At 34.3% G+C, this 17,874-nt stretch overlaps 2 protein-coding genes across 2 annotated transcripts in view; both read left to right on the top strand.

Moving 5' to 3' along the window:
* The first annotated feature begins 2,030 nt into the window (after positions 1–2,030).
* On the top strand, positions 2,031–10,681 carry LOC117100601 (1,25-dihydroxyvitamin D(3) 24-hydroxylase, mitochondrial-like). The gene is made up of 9 exons (XM_033240387.1): positions 2,031–2,554; positions 3,558–3,760; positions 4,527–4,739; positions 5,682–5,848; positions 6,441–6,607; positions 6,869–6,947; positions 8,255–8,414; positions 8,758–8,801; positions 9,561–10,681. Exons 1-9 carry the CDS (start codon positions 2,103–2,105, stop codon positions 9,666–9,668), a joined length of 1,593 nt encoding a protein of 530 aa, XP_033096278.1. The 5' UTR covers positions 2,031–2,102; the 3' UTR covers positions 9,669–10,681.
* A 4,552-nt stretch (positions 10,682–15,233) lies between these two features.
* Positions 15,234–17,874, top strand: part of LOC117100578 (1,25-dihydroxyvitamin D(3) 24-hydroxylase, mitochondrial-like) — a 26,946-nt gene continuing 24,305 nt past the window's right edge. The window contains exons 1-3 of the mRNA XM_033240353.1: positions 15,234–15,717; positions 15,896–16,098; positions 16,847–17,059. Of these exons, the coding sequence (XP_033096244.1) occupies positions 15,272–15,717; positions 15,896–16,098; positions 16,847–17,059 (862 nt within the window). The 5' untranslated portion in view covers positions 15,234–15,271. The remainder of the gene's footprint in view (positions 15,718–15,895; positions 16,099–16,846; positions 17,060–17,874) is intronic.

Genomic DNA, 17,874 nt, shown 5'->3' with positions numbered 1-17,874 from the left:
TGTCAAGGCGAGCGTCATAACCATTAAACCGCAGAGGCTTCATGGTGAAGTGATTCAAATAACCGTCAGTTACATTCCATTACACAATGGGTGGACGGCTGAAAATACATAGTAGCATATAATATAAATAAAGAAAGCCGTTTAGACTGTTAAATTATATAAATCATCAAAGAAAGATAAATACAGTGTTTGAATAAAAGACATGATGGTACATCGTGTAGCTTAGCTCTTAATGAATGTTGTCCTATAAGTTAATGAATAAATAAGTGAATAAATACATTTTGCAATAAATGGTTGAACAGATGTACTTAATTACCCTCGCCCCCGAAGTGTTGAAAGAGGAAATTGCAATGAGCTCTGCTGTCTGTTTGTGGTGTATGTATTCTTCCGGGAGCGCAGCTCAAAACTACTGGACTGATTTACCTCAAACTTTCACACATTGACAATATCACATAAAAGATTTCATCAGTCAACAAATATATGAGAAAAATCTGATTCGATAAAATAAAGTAGAAATTAAGATCATCATCATCGTCGTGGTCACCATCAATCATCAGCATTTCATTATCAATCGTGATTAGTCATCACCATCAAGCATCATCGTCAATCCCTATCATCAATCATCATCATCAATCGTTTTCAATCATCATCAATCATCAATCGTTTTCAATCATCATTAATCATCATCAATCATCATTTTAAATCATCATTATCATCATCATTATCATCTTCTTCATCAACCATCATCACCATCATCACCATTATTACCAATCATCATCAATCATCATAATCCTCATCATCATCAATCATCATCATAAATAATCATCATGAATCATTAAAAAAAAAAAAAAAAAAAAAAACGTTGCTTATAACATGCAAATTTTAAAATTGGTTCTATGAAGTATATTTAAGCGATTAGCTAGGGACGGTTGGTCTATAATAATACTCGGGCCCATTGAGTCGGGTTGGCGAACTCTGTCCAGAATACGGGTTTCTCTGTCCAGTGCACTGTTGTCCAGAATACATAATGGAAAAGTATTCAAAACATAATAAAAGTTTTACATATACATTTTCAATAAAGTAAGACAAAAATGCAACCCCTTGGAAATGTACACGGTGTAATTTGAAAATGAGCAATATGATAGGCCATAAAAAGAATAAATAGGGCCAAAAATCGATAACTGACTTTCAGTGGTTCTATGCTTCACTGTGTGCTTCAAACAAGACAAAAGCTAGTTATGATTTAGGTGTTATTTTCGGGTCTAAAATATAACCCTGTAAACAAAAACAAAAAAAACAAAAAAAAAAAACTCCCAAGATTGGTATTGTTATTAGATCTGCTAAACAGCAGCCCAGGGGAAGTAAAAACTTTATCATAGACATTTCAAAATTTTAAGAATTGCAGAGTCCTGATGCTAGATTTATTGTTAAATCATTGAAACACAACTAAATTATATTTTGCAACACGTCTATTGGATTTTATCGTCAAAAATGTTCGCAAGTCTAATTAATTTTACATGATAATAAACAGCAGTGAACCAAAGAACCCTACTTATAAATTAGATTTCGGTTGTCTTTCTCCAAATAATTAAAGTCTATATGCCACCAATGCTCATAAAAATATACATTTATCTGGTCCTACATCATGCGGAGAACGTCCGTATTCTGACTGACGTCTGTTAAACTGAAGTTACAGAAAAATTTCCCCGCGACCCAATTTTGGACATGACTGCATGGTGTAGGCCTAGAAGGTCTGCAAAGTAGATCCTAATTCAAATAAACCTATCTTAGCGGAAATAGTTTCACCCGCGGTATAAAACATTGTTTTCAACTCGGCTGATAAATTAGAACCAGGGGTTTATGTCAATAGGCGAAAATGGATCACTGCATATCCCCAACAAAGGTTATCACTGTTCAAACCATGGACCTAGAGGTCCATGTTCAAACCATGGACCTATAGGTCCATGTTCAAACAAAACAATGAACCGGTTTTATCGGATACTGCCAATCAGAAGAGAGATAACATTGAAACGATTAAGAGGTCATCGCACGTAGTTCAGAATTTTATAACAGACTAATAACAATATTGAATCGTCTGAAAGATGGCATCTTTATGCAGACTTACTAGTTTTCCATCGTCATTTTGGAAATTTGTACCGATAACATCGAGCTCAAGATGCGCGTCTGGTGTGACTGGTGCTCAGTCTACTCAGACGTATACCAAAAACCCGGAGAGGCTCAAGTCTATTGACACTTTGCCCGGGCCCGGAATCATACATTGGTTGCCTAAGCCTCTAAACAGGATCATAGTAATGGTAGCACTAGTTATGTTTCAGGATATGAGGAAAAACCACGAAATGATTCTTCAAAACGCTAAGAAATATGGCAAGATACTCAGAAGCATTGGATTTGGAGTTGATATTGTGAGTCTAAGTGACCCGCAACTCATTGAAAGATTTTGTAGGACGGAAGATAAGTACCCAATGAGATTTCCTATACAGCCTTGGATAGAATATAGGAAACATAATAAAAAACCATTGGGGATATTACTAGAGTAAGTTATAACAATCCGTGGACCATTAAACAATCAATAACAGTACTAGTTTCATTCTTAACAGGAAACCTAAAACCTATTGTGTACTGTACCGGTATACCACCTTTTTCTGGAAGGTCTACTACGCTCCTTAAACGTGAAGATGGCCCATATTGCACAAGGTGCGCCATTTGACACGCTAGCCTAGGGAATTTTAAAAAATATACAAAACAACAGTCTGATCAACAGGCTAGACGTCTCATGCCAGTTCACAACAATAAATGTACAAGAGTGAGCGTAGCCAATACTATATTCGCGACAGTGGTGTCACTCACTCTCATATATTTATTGTGAAATGACATGTGTTGTGAAATGACGTGTGACGTCTTATCATCTTAATAGCCTATTTGACCAGACTGTTGCTATTATTCGAAATTCCCTAAGTTACCGTGTAAAAAAAATCGCAGTCGGGAGCAAGTCTAGAGATCTCCACGGTTCAGCGCACACACAGTGGCTACCACCAGTTTAGCCCACTGAGAGCTATGCTTTCCCCCCAAAAAATGGATACCAACTCAATAATTAAGCCAACTTTTAAAAAACTACATACTGTATTTCTTTTTGTAAACACGATTTTTAGACTATTAACAAATAGCAGAGACGGATCCATTTGGCGGGGGCAAGGACACCTGTCCCCTTCCGTGCCAATACATTTTAAACCTTCAATACATACTAATGCCATGCATTTCACCCTGTTTTAAAAATTCCAGATCCACCCTGGATAGTGTGAACGAATGGTATTTTTCACTACATATTTTCCACAGTAGTGTATGTGAATTGAAAAAAAAGGTAAATTCTGGCTAAGCGAACGCAGACCTATAACGTACAGCATTTCCTGATTTAATTATATATATATATATATATATATATATATATATATATACATATATATGTCTATACGTATATACATATATATATTATATATACAAATATATATATTTCTTTTATATTTCTTTTTTTTTTTTAGGGAAGGTGAAAAGTGGCACAAAAGTCGATCCGCCATGAGTAGACGCTTGCTGCGCCCTCAAGAAATCGGAACATTTTTAGATGCGATGAATGGTGTAGCAGCAGACGTATTGGAGAGGCTGAAAACTCTTCGGCCAAAGGAAGGTCCGAACAAGAACATCATGCCGAATTTGGAAGAGGAGCTCTTTAGATGGGCTTTCGAATGTACGTATAATGTTAAAGATGTACGAGCCAACAGAGCAAAAAAAAATAAAATAAAATAAAATAATAAAACACTTCCAGTGAATAGAAATGCTTCTATATTTTTTTGCTGTAAAATTATGTGTAAACATTGCTTAAATACACTGTAATTCATATAAGTTGATAATTTGTATATTAAGTGAGTGTTACCAAGTTAATTTCAACAATGATTTTTATTATTTGTCAGTGGTATTTTGCATGGGACAATACATCTTTAATGATTTTTAAATGATATATACAAAATTTAAGTAGATTTTTTAAAGTATATTCCGATTTCTTTGCAGAGATTGCTGTGGCATATCTAGGGGCACATACTCGCCCCTCCCTCTCCCCCCCCAAAAAAAAAATATTTTCCTCCTGTCGCCCTCCCCCTCCCTACAAATTAAAAATGTTCAAAACTAAAATTACATTCATTAGATAAAAGTCACCTCATGTCACCTTATTTTTCGAGAGCTTGCTGCCCGTCGAGCCCCAATACCTCCACCCTCTACACCATCACGCCTCATCAGCCCCACTCCCTCTCCATTTCAAAACTCTTAGATACACAGCTGAGAAAATGTACCTTTAAATAAACGTATATTTAAACTTTCGATAAAATTTGAGTATTAGCAGAAATAAATTACCGTTAACTAATGCAACACCCAGCCTATAATAATGAAGTGTTTAAGGCCTATTAAAAGTTTTGCCGTTACGTAATTAAACCTACATTTTTTTGCAATGTTCATTTCAGCTGCCTGCACGGTTTTCTTTGACAAACGTCTCGGAATCTTGGACAAGAATTCTCCAAAGATTCATCCAGAAATCGACGAATTTGTGTACGCTTTCCAGAATGTCTTAGAGAAGACGGTTGACCTAATGTTCATACCTTACAAACTTCAAAAGATGCTTCGAACCAAAGCGTACAAAACGCACACAGATTCATGGGACTTGCTCTTTAGAGTGTGTAAGTAGCCTACACCCGTGTTAATCATGTATGTCGTATGTGCTTCTCAAACGACCACTGGTGGCGCCAAGATTTGCCAGAGGGAGGAGCCATATTGTTCTGGAAGGAGGTGAGGGGGATAAGGCGGTTTCCATATGGTAGCGTAAGTGTGAACGTTGCCAGGCGCCCCAGGGCTGCGAAGCTTCTGGAAGCAGCAATTTAGGAATTTAAAAGGCTTATTCGATTTTAATGTCTAAAAAAATGTAAAATTAATTACAAATTGTAATTTTTTCTCTGAACGGTGGATGAAAAAAAAATTCTCCCCCGACGAGGTCCTACGCCGATCACCAAATGGTGCGACCCCTGGATGTTACTACACAGGCCAATCTATATATTATTTATTATTTGCTATCACAATGATTACAAAAAAATAAAGGAAACAGTCCGTAATAAGTCATTACTAACAAATACAGGTGGTCTTTAATTGGTGGGATCTTTAATTACAGGAAGACATGTAGACCAATTTGCTTGCTCATTGTATTAGGTAGAAATTTATAGTAAATTGAAAAAAAATTAACTGAGCAGAAACTAATAATGTTAGCCTTGAATACTAGTACAACGTTACTTTGTTCGACACAGATGGGAATGAGCAATGATAACACAGGCATATCATCGTCTTAAGCTAGGTTTTTGGACGTACTTTTTCGTTGTCATTTCGACAAGAACAACGTAATCGCATCCGTTGGCATTTCTATTCATTTTCTTTTTTCTCGGACCTCACATTTTATTAAGTATTCTAGGTCCGTCTACTTATCCCACACGTATGTAGGCTTACCTCAATTTTTTTTTAATTTGAATAACATTAAAGTATTTTGACGACTACCGGTATATATGATCTAGATAAGAATGCCTTTTTTTTTTTAATGAATCATGTTAAAATTATGAGGCCTATTCTTTTTAAAGCCCGTGAACTTATAGATCGTAAACTCAATGAGCTGGCAGAAAAAGTCGAAAACAATGATAAAGTCGACGATGGAAGTTTCTTGGCGTACCTTGTCGCCCAAAACAAGTTGAGCGAAGAGGAAATATATGGCAGTATGACGGAACTGTTAGCCGCAGCCGTAGATACGGTTAGTGATCCTAGGGCGGTGCATTTTAGGTCTGGGGTGAATGCAGGATTTGATTGCAGGAGGTGCATGGGAATATACACCACCTCAGCCCTAACCATGGTGTGGAATGACAATTTAAACCTTAAAGTGCCAGGAAATTACACTCTCGTACTTTTAAAATCTTACCGGTACTATATTTTTAATGATAAAAATAATATTTCAACAATACAATACAACAATTATTTTTTCTTTGCTGTAACAAGGTTTGACAGAAAGGATTTATACCAGAGACCTTATGAACCAAGCATTTTTATCAGGTGCAGCTAGTTAAAAAGTCCTTGGCTGAACAAAAATTATATAGCGGATATTGGAGAGTCATATTGGTTTACAATAAAATTTCATTGGATTTTTGAAAGTATCTAATTAAAGTATCTAATTAATTTTCCTCTATCGTTTATGTTTCATCTCATTTCTAATTTCCGAAATTGAAATTGTGAGTCAACTATAAAAAAAAAAAAATCAGCCTCCAAGTGTTTATGACGTTCACAATGTAGGCTCCGAGTTCGAGTTTCAGCCTTATGTATATATCATTATTATTTTTTGTTTCTATTAGACTTCAAACTCAGTTCTATGGGCTTTGTACTGCCTTGCAAGGAATCCTGGATGTCAAGAGCGTTTATATGAAGAGGTGACGCACGTGATTCCAGAAGGCGTTGCACCAACAAAAGATCACTTCAATGAAATGAAATATCTTCGAGCGGTGATGCAAGAAACCCAAAGGTTTTTAGCTTTACTTTATGTTAATTTTATTTTATTATAATTACCAATAATATTATTATGTATTTTTAAATTATAATCATCATCTTCGTTTTCGTCGTCGTCGTTGTTGTAGTCATTATCGTCATCCCCATTAATTTTCTGGCTTCTAAATATACTGTACATTGAGAGTTATAGTCATTTTCTTAAACGAGAACATATCATAGCTTAGTCACGTACCATGAATACTATCAAATGCTCTTTCTATTTGCTTATATTTTGCAGATTATACCCCATAATATCAGGAATAGGAAGAAAAGTTACAGAAGACATGGAAATCGGTGGATATAAAATACCACCTGGGGTACGTTAAAATATTAAAAAAACAAAGGTTAAATCCAATTCCAAACATACATTACCGGGACTAATTGTTCCAAAATCATAAGTGGAATGTATTAAAATGACGCATGCTTTATTTTTGTAGATCAATAGAACATGCTACAGCACTACCAATTTCATTGAGTGAATTGTTTGTGTACACAAATATGTTTTATACAGTATAGGTCTACACTTCTGAAAGTCGTAATATTATCGTAGCAAGGGCTTCCTTCATTCATTTATTCAGTCATTCAGTCATTCATTCATCCTTTAATACATCCGTTCATTACCTACTTAGTTCCTTTATTCATTCTTTTCATCCATCCATTCATCCTTTCTTTCATTCATTCATCCATTTATTCGTTCATTCGTTCATTTATCGTTCAGTTCGTTTATTTATTCGTTCATTCATTCATTCATTCATACATGCATGTGTTTGGTCGTTCAGTTCGTTCATTCATTCGTTCATTTATTTATCCATTTATCTATCCATCCATCCATCCATTCATTCATTTATTTATTTATTTATCCATCCATCCATTCATACTTAAATTCGTTCGTTATTTTCAATTATTCATTATTCTTTTCATTCATTCGTCCATTTATTCATTCATTTATCCATCCATCCATTTATTCGTTCGCACGTTCATTCATCGTTCAGTTCGTTAAATTCATCCGTTCATTCATTCATTCAGGCATGTGTTTGGTAGTTCAGTTCATTTATTCATTCATTCGTTCATTCACTCATTCATCCATCCATTCATTCATTATTTATTCATTTTTCATTCATTATTCATTTTCATTCATTATTCATTCATCCTTTTCATTCATTCATCCATCCATTCATCCTTTTGTTCGTTCTTTTCATCTATCCTTCCATCCATCCTTTTATTTATCCATCCATCTATCCATCCATCCGTCCATATCCATCCATTCATCCATCTTCACCTATCGATCCACCTTTCCTATCTATCCATCGTTTATTTGCGCTATATAAATCCATCTATTATTATTATTATTATTATTATTATTATCCATCCATCTATTCATTAATATGTTCATTTATCATTTATTTATTCATTCATTCATTTATTCATTCATTCATTCATCCATCTATTCATTGGTTTGTTTGTTCGTTCAGTTCGTTCCAATTTTTTCGTTCGTTCCTGTATCATTTTTTGTTCGTTCGTTCAATCAATCATTCATTCATTTGGCGCTCGTGCGAAGATACAGTACATTTGAGATGCGATTTATGAAGTTTGTTTCTGGATTAGACGATCTTGAATTTTCCAGGTGTTTGTTGTTATGGATACGTATTCGATAAGCCGTAGCTCTGAATACTTTGAAGACCCTTACTGTTTTAATCCGGAACGATGGCTATCACGAGTAAAAGGAGAGAAACTGAACAATTTCTTGATGTTACCATTTGGTTTCGGCGTACGTAGCTGTATCGGTGAGTGTTTTGTTACAAATTGAATATTTTGCACCATTCTCCCTTTTTCTTATTTCTGTGTTCGTTTCTTTTCATGATCAGATCTTTGCCCATTATTGTGGCAGTGATATAATACATCGAGTTCTCATTAAAGCTTTTATAGCGTTTAATTATGATTACTTAATATTGTGTATATTAATATTAGAATTACGGTAGTTGAAAATTATAATTGTTATTAATAACTATTATTATTGTTATTAGTGTTAATACAGTTTCTTGAATTATGTGTAATGGTTATTTATAGTTATTGTATTGCTTGATTATCTATATACCAGCCTTTTAGATAGTGTTTTATTATATACAGGTCGAAGACTGGCTGAACAAGAAATGCAAACATTACTCTCATTGGTAATGTATTTTTGACATTGTTATGGCCATTGTTTTCATATTTTAATCATTGATAGTATTGACCTACAATATTAAAACCATGTTATATTTTCATCATAATTATCATCATCGTCGTCGTCATCGGCGCCGCATCATCAACATCATCATCATTATCATCAAAATCATCATTATCATCATCATCGTCATCATCATCATCATCATCATCATCATCATCATCATCTCTCTCATCAACATCTTCATTTTCATCAACAGTACCAACATCAAAACCAACACCAACAACTACGACGATGTTGATTATAAAGATGATAATATTAATAAAAATATAATAATAATGATATTTTTGTTCTTAAATTATTAGGATTATTATTATTATCATTATCATTATCATTATCATTATCATTATCATTATCATTATCATTATCATTACTATTATTATTATTATTATTATTATTATTATTATTATTATTATTATCGTCGTCATCATCATCATCATCATCATCATCATTATTACCATTATTGATTTATATCTTTTTTCACAATTTTATATTTAGTTGATGACATTGCTGTGGTTATTTTTATTATAATTAGTAAATCTTCTACAAACTGCAGTCTCTATTTTTGTCACAAGCGAAACATAATTTTTGTGCGATGGGATCACGTATATTAATTACCGTTTTCGTAAATCTAAGAAACCTCCCTATGATAATAATTGATTTTTATGCCATCTCTCTTTTTTTCTTCTTTTTCTTTCTCTTGCAGATAATTAGAAATTTTCGCCTTGAAATCAACAAGGAAGTTCAACCTACATCACGCCTTATTCTGGTACCCGATCAGCCACTGGAACTCCGTCTAATAGACAGAAATTAACCAGGCTTAAGAGTCCGGTCGTTTCTATACATAGGCAAGAAAAAAATAACCACAATCTCTATCAGATACTCAAAGAATTTGTTTAATCTGAATATCAGCAGACAGCTCATCAGTAAATAGTTTTAACTTCAGTATTTTACAGGTCTCCCTCCATTTAACAACCTCTCCAATTAAAGACTGCATCTAATTACAAACACCACTCTCTGTGGTCGAGTTTGAATTCCTATTTTCTAACATTATCTGTTCCCTCCAAATTAAAGACTCCCTCTATAATTGAGAGCAAAGACCATGGTTTTGGTGGACCCAAATGAAACTTTTCCTTCCAATTAAAAACCACTACAAATAATTAGTAATATTAGGGCCTAATGCTATTTTTTCTATAATAAATTTTGTTATAGGGCTTAAAACATAAAAATATTAGCCAATGTACATATTATACCGTAAGATGGTGTTTGTGTATATTGAGCAACGATGATGTTAGTGGTGGTGTGAGTAATATTTCAATGAAATGTTGCTTAGAACAGTTAAGGAATTGATGTCTGGATTTCAAAGAAATCCTTTAATAAGAATAAATAATCAGCATGCGGTAACAAAACCATAATTATAGGTGTAATTTTTTCCCTACCAGACGTGGATATGTACTGAATACTCAGTACGTGTGAAAACAATTGCGAAGAAAAATCGCAAGTTTTTCTCCTCGGCTGAAAATGGCGTCACCCTTGGATGCTGCACAGATTAATCTCTCTATTCTTACCGGCTGGGTAATAAAAGAAAAGAAAGAGGGGAGAGGAGGGAAAGAGAAAGAAGGGGAAAAGAAAAGGAAAGTAAATACAGACAAGAATAAAAAGGAAGATATCATTATGACCAAACTCACAACATCCTGCAACCCCTGCTCCACTTTAAAAAGTGTTTTTTTTAGGTTTTTTTTTTTAAGAGTTAGCCTTCTAAATTATTTTAGGCCTAATAGTTCCAAACTCAGGAAAGAACATTTAAGATAGATCGTTTTACCTAAAAGGAGGGCCTCAATGTGTATTGATAGTGAAAGAATATGTTTGTAATAAATAAAACCATGATGAAAATGCTTATGTTTAGTTTCAAACATACATGTGTGGCCTATATTATATATAAGATAAGTCCTGTCGTATTGTTTTCTATATGGAGGGGGTGGGGTGGGTATGATAAATAAGAGATGCATACATTACTGTCATTGGTAATGTATTTTTGACATTGTTATGCCATTGTTTTCAATATTATCATAATCATTGGTAGTAAAGTGGCCTCATCATCATCATCATCATGTATTTCATCACCATCTTCATCTTTATAAGCAGTAACAATTAAATCCAACACCAACAACTACGACGAAGTTGATGCTAACTGTGATAATAAGTACTAAAATATGATAATAATAATAATATTATTATTATTATTATTATTATTATTATTATTATTATTATCATTATCATCATTATCATTATCATCATCATCATCATCTTCATCGCTATTATTATCATTATTATTGATTATGATTCTTTCTCAATATCACATTTAATTGATGACAATGTTATGTTCATTTTTCTATCATAGTAGTATCGTCTGCACATTGCGCTCGCAATCGATATTTTTGTCACATGTGAAACAGAATTGTGTAGGATGGGATCATGTATATTGGTTACCGTTTTTGTAAAGCTAAGAACATCCCTATGATAATAATATATTATGCCATTTTTTCCCAGATTATTAGAAACTTTCGACTTGAAATCAACAAGGAAGTTAAACCTACATCACGCTTTATTGTGGTACCCGAGCAGCCCTTGGATCTCCGTCTAATTGAGAGAAATTAATCAGGTTTAAGAGTCTGGTCTTTTTTTATGTAGGCAAACAAAAATAACCACAGCTTGTCAAAAACTCAAGATACTTTAGTAAGAATATAAACAGAAAGCTCATCAGTAAATAGTTTTAACTTTAGTATACAGGTCTCTTTCCAATTAAAAAACCTCTCCAATTAAAGACCACCTCTAATTAAAGACCACTTTTTTGTGGTCTTGTTTGAATTCCTATCTTTGAACATCAGCTGTTCCCTCCAATTAAACACTTATTTAGAGACGTAAGACCATGGTGTTTTTTGGACACAGATGAAAATCTTCCCTCCAGTGAACACTGTAACGAAAATAGTGATGTTAATGCTTTTTTTTCTATGATAACTTCTGTTATAGGGCTTAAAACATACAACAAATATTAGCGAATACACCTTATTTTATAAATGGTGTTTTGCGAATATTAAGCAACGATAATGTGTTGGTGTTAGTAATATTTTAATGAAAAATTGCTTAAAACAAATAGGTCTACAGGAATTGATGTCTGGATTTCAAAGAAATCCTTAATTAAGAATAAATAATCAGCATGCAGTAACAGTACATCTATTTTAAACCATAATTTTTATTACCTATCTTTTTAAGCGTATTGAGACTTCAGTATAATTTTCTTGTTATGCTCTCATAACCTCGCCTACCTTATTATTACCTCTAATCTTGCTAGGCCTATATATAAATGAGTGATGATGTCAACATTAGCAGTGAACAGGAGCAGCTAGTATGTCAATGAGGGAGCTGTATAGGGTAGAGCAGCAACGAATTGGTGAGCTAGTGAATGAACGTGATGTCCAATTGTTTGTGCAAGTAGCCCTGAGCTTTAATGGTTGTTACTCATGTACTATGTGGATGTATTCTGTTATAGCCGATGTGTAAATAGTTGACCAGTAAATGGTATGGTGAAGTTTACGTGTTGTCCATCTTTATTGGAAATAAACCAATTTTTGTTTGCAAATAGAACATTACCTAAGTACTACCGATATTTTAAATTGATTATTTTTGTTATTACAATACAGTTTTAATTTTTATTATTATTTTTAATGATTTTTTTTGATAGAACGTTGTCATCTACCGAACCTTTACTCCTGTATTGATTTTCGTAGTTAAGTTGTTTTGTTCTTTCAAATATTCTGTTGATTTTGGTCTTTTTGATGCACCATTAATTTGGATGTGTGCTACTGTAATAAAAGTGATTCCAAATAAAAACTAAAACTAAAGTATTGAAGGCTCCAGATTGTGTTTTTTTTTCGTGCCGACTCGTGAATCTAACATAGGCTAAGTGGAGGCTCGTCAGGCCTCAAGTTACAGGATACAGTGCTTCGTGCTTCAGACTGCTATATTGGCTTACATAATTGATTTGCAAGAGACTTTAAAACTATTGGAGAAGGAACGTCTAAGGATTTCTTGAATAAGTTTACTACGAGTAAACATTTTTTCAAGTAGCATATTATTATTATTTGGAAGTACGGTCAGCTATGAGGAAAGCCGATCGAGATTAAAAGACTAGTAGTTGAGCGTTTGGTGGATGAAAGTGTGCTTCCAGATATATTCATGACATACATACATAAGGTACTCCCTGGTGCATCTGCAGAAATAAGAAAATGAGGCTGGAGCAAGAAGAGGAAAACTAAATAAAATGATAAATTAAATGCTGCAGTACAAAATGAAGGAGTTGGAGTTGCAGAGACCGAGACATATCAAATACCGTCACACCAAGTCAGTTTCACTCCAGTCTAGTTTTTCATTTGGTTCCTCCGTTCGATATGTATTTCCAACAGTTGAAAAAGGTAGCAGAAAACCTAAAGTGGCTAACTCAACACTGGTCAATATTGTTACAAAGCTTAGGAAATATCTAGCATTCTGTTAATGATAGTGCCGATTACAAGAAGGTTAAAGCTATGTTACTGAAAAGTTACTAGCTTGAAACCGAAGCGTGTAGACAAGTTTCAAGAGTATAAGAAGTTGGATAAGGAAAGTGGAATTCTTACGTGAAAAGCAAATCTTGTTTGACAGGTGGTGGAGTTCAGAGAACACTAAATCTAACTATTATGCTCTTAATGAAATAATCTTGATTGAAGAATTCATTTGTTGTTTGCCTAATGTTGTACGAACCTATTTGGATAAATATAAGATGAGGTAGCATAATTGGCCGATGTATGTATGTTAGTAAACATATAATTGGTATTTTCGTTTTCCTTGTTTTTTCCCAAGGACCCCTCCAACCTTTAGATATGACAGGGTGATCCACTGGATAAGAGTCTTTGTACATACTATGACGGTAAAGGGATCCTTAGGATCATCTTAACTGCCCTTTTCTGAATAGATTCAATTGTTGCAATATCTTTCTGAAAGACCAAAGTGCCATAAATGTATACAGTTTCGACAAAAGTATGTACATAAGTGCAATATGCCTGTACTATGTAGATCAAGACATTTACAGATGCATTACTTTAGACGTCACAACAAAAGAAGTATGAAACCATCATGTTAACATTAGCATCCAACATCATGTAATTTTGCACTAGAATAATAATGAGTGACCATGGGTGTTAAATGCGGACCACCTGTTTATATTCGCTGTAAATTGCAGTGTTTAGGAGAAGCAAAAGCAGCATGCTTTGCAGAAGAAAGCATTCCTTTTCACTTAATCCTTTTCTTCAAATGCTCTTCAAATTGTTTTTTTCTTTTTTTTTTTTTTTTCAAAACACGTCAGAAGTAAATTATATTTACAATTTCATGGTCTCTGCTTATTTTGCACTTTACTTCCAAAAACAAAACTGAAAAGATCGGTAAATTATTTTTTTTCAACTGAGCGCTATAACTAGAATCCAGATTGTTACCTTGTTGCATACGTCCGCCGCTGCACACGTATGTAGTAATTTTCTATTTTAAAACTACCATATTCATACGAAAGTTTAATCATGGTTGGTAACCCAAAATGCACATCTGCATTTAATTGGGATTTGCAATGTATTATACCTTATAAATCTTAATGTTTTAGCTTCTTTTGTTGTTTTATTACTTGATTTTAAAACAACATTACGCAGTAAACTAAATGTCCGTTACTTAATTAAAGCGTGAGACGACGCAAGGGTCCAGACTTGATAGAAACTCATCATTTGCATAATACCTTAGGTTATGTGTATGTTTTTATTTATCTTTCTATTACTTAGTTATTTCTATTATCATTTTTTTTTAGTTCAGATTTTAAACTTGAGTAAAATATTATTTTTATTGCATTTGGAAGATTTTTATTTCATTATTAATGTACTATTCTCTATCATAAATTTTCTCTGTTGTTTGGACGAACCCTACAGCACGAGTGGGTTTTTTTTCAGATTTTATACTTTAGAATTATATTATTAGGCTATCATTATTACATTTGAAATACAGTATTCTTATTTTAGCAATATCTCATTTCATGAATTTTATCGTTACTTCTTACATTTGCTCAGTTGTATGGTCGAATCTTTCCTAAGTGAGAGTGAACAATTATTATTACAATACACTATGTATATTTTCCTAGTCTCACCCGAAAGCCTCTTATATGTCAATAGGCATATAAAGGGATCATTGCACATCCATGCCAACAGCTCACTGTTCAAATACAACTATGAACCGACCTAATAGATGATAGATGATAACATTTACATCATGTGAACGTTTGTCATAGATTAAGAGGTCATCGCACGAATTTATTATTAAACTAATACGGTAACAATATTCTGAAAGATGGCATCGTTATGCAGACTTAGTAGTTTTCCATCGCCGTTTTGGAAATTTGTACCGATGGTATCGAGCTCAAGATGCGCATCTAGTGTTACTGGCGCTCAGTCTGCTCAGACTACTAATTATGTGGATAGGCTCAAGTCTATTGACACTCTACCCGGGCCCGGAATCATACCATGGTTGCCTACGCCAGTCAACAAGATCACACAGTCGATAGCAGTTATGTTTCAAGATATTAAGAAAAACCACGAAGTGATTGTTGAAAACGCTAAGAAATATGGCAAGATACACAGAACCAATGCATTCGGATTTGATGTTGTGAGCCTAAGTGACCCGCAACTTATAGAAAGGTTTTGCAGGACGGAAGATAAATATCCAATGAGATTTCCTATAGAACCTTGGTTAGATTATAGGAAACAGAATAAAAAACCATTGGGGATATTACTAGAGTAAGTTTACAATAATCCGTGAAAATGGCACAAAGTGCAAACAAATACTGGGGATAAATCCAATGGATGGTTGCATATGGGCACATGTCCTTCTCAGTTTTCCCAATACATTTTAAACATTCAATTAATGCCATGTGTTTCCCGAGGTTATAAAAAATTCTTTTAAAATTATTTTTAGGGAAGGTAAAAAGTGGCACAAAAGTCGATCCGCTATGAGTAGACGCTTGTTGCGCCCACCAGAAATCGGAAGGTTTTTAGATGCGATGAATGGTGTAGCAGCAGACGTATTGGAGAGGCTGAAAACTCTTCGGCCAAAGGAAGGTCCGAACAAAAACATCATGCCGAATTTCGAAGAGGAGCTCTTCAGATGGGCTTTCGAATGTATGTATTATAGAAGATGCACGAGCATAAAGACAAAAAAAAGAAGAAAAAAACTAAATTGCAGTTAAAAATTTGAATACTAAACATTTCCCGATCAGCTAAAGTCACGCTTCTCATCTATGGGTCTCGACCAAAAAGTTTGTTGCAAAACATTTGCATTGGGTCGCGAGCACGTTTGCAACCCTCCTTCCTTCACCACAAAAGAAAAAAAATACAAAAAAACCAAAAATTCATATGTGCTAAGGGTGCACAGTTGGTGTAAATTCTTTAACAGGTATAACGAATTGGAAACAGTACTTTAAGTGAACCATCATTAGAGAAATACTTTATTTTTCTTTTTTTTTTGAAAATAGGTTTAGTAAATAGATATAAAGTTAATTCAGATTTATTATGTAAATATCACTTGATATAACATTATTTTGCAACCTAGCTGCCCCTCACTTAGTCATCGAGCGTTCTCCCTACATCTTCAAGCCTCGTCAGCTCCACCCCCGTACATTTCAAAACTTCTGAATACGCCGATGAGAGAGTATACCTTTAAATGAACGTAGATTTAAGCTTTCGATAAAATGTGAGAATTACCAGAATAGATAAATTACCGTTTACTAATGCATGTCTGCAACACCCGGACTTCTAAAATTTTAGAACAAAGCCTTTGCTGAAGGATAATTATAAAGTGTCTAGTAAAAGCTTTGCCGTAAAATGCACTTAAATATATTCTACATTTTTTTTGCAATGTTCATTTCAGCTGCCTGCACGGTTTTCTTTGACAAACGTCTCGGAATCTTGGACAAGAATTCTCCAAAGATTCATCCAGAAATCGACGAATTTGTTTACGCTTTTCAGAATGTCTTAGAGACGACGGCTAACCTGATGTTCAAAAATTACAACCTCCAAAAAATGCTTCGAACTAAAACGTACAAAACACACACAGAATCATGGGACTTGCTCTTTAGAGTGTGTAAGTAGCCTACAACCGTGTTAAACATTACTCAATCGTATGTGCTTCACAAACGACCAGTGGTGGCGAAAGGATTTGCCAGAGGGAGAAGCCAAAATGTCCCCGACATGGAGACAGGTGATATACTATCGCAATCGTATGGGTTGCGGTAGTAGCGCCAGATCTTCTTCGACAGGCAGGGCCTTTTAACTTGTATGGTTTTCTATCAAATTACAAAAGAATACCATGATCAAAAGTGGGACCCTTGCTGGGGAGCTGGACCCCTCTTCGGGAAATTCCTGGCGTCGCCCCCGCGTGGAGATGAGGCAGTTTTAAGGCGTCGCTCAGAATCGAAGGGCGTCCAGTGTGAAGCTACTGGAAACTACAGCTTAGGAATTTGAAATGCTTATTAGATTTTTATTTCTAACAAAAGTGAAAAATTAATACAAATTGTAGTTTTCTCCCTGACTGTTGGAGGCTGGGAAAAGTCTCCCCGATCAAGGTAAACACCGGCCACCAGATCGCGCCACCCCTGGATGCTACTACCCAGATCAATCTACCTATTATTTATTACTTGCTATCGCAATAGTTACAAACAAATACTAGAAACAGTCCGTAACTTAAGTCATTAAAATAAATACAAGTGGTCTTTAATTAGAAAGAAAACTGCAGATCAATTTACTTGTTCATTATATAGTAGAAATTAATAATAAATTAAAAATTAATTGTTGACAGCAGTTAATAATGTTAGCCTTGAATACTACAACGTTATTGTGTAACCCAGGCTTATTTATAATGTGTATAAGAGACAGTTGCAACCCTCCTTCCTTCACCAC

Source organism: Anneissia japonica, unplaced genomic scaffold, assembly GCF_011630105.1.
Source record: "Anneissia japonica isolate Jap-2015-1 unplaced genomic scaffold, ASM1163010v1 scaffold1770_len632688_cov154, whole genome shotgun sequence".
NCBI classification, from domain to species: domain Eukaryota; kingdom Metazoa; phylum Echinodermata; class Crinoidea; order Comatulida; family Comatulidae; genus Anneissia; species Anneissia japonica.
Note: the sequence above shows the minus strand (reverse complement) of the source record. Positions and strands in the feature narration are given on the sequence as shown.

Bases quoted from the DNA above. Each gene is read 5' to 3' on its own strand.
- LOC117100601 (XM_033240387.1), top strand. From the start codon at position 2,103: ATGGCATCTTTATGCAGACTTACTAGTTTTCCATCGTCATTTTGGAAA. The intron at 4,740-5,681 runs GTAAGTAGCCTA...TTCTTTTTAAAG, and splicing joins GGACTTGCTCTTTAGAGTGT to CCCGTGAACTTATAGATCGT. The intron at 5,849-6,440 runs GTTAGTGATCCT...TGTTTCTATTAG, and splicing joins TAGCCGCAGCCGTAGATACG to ACTTCAAACTCAGTTCTATG.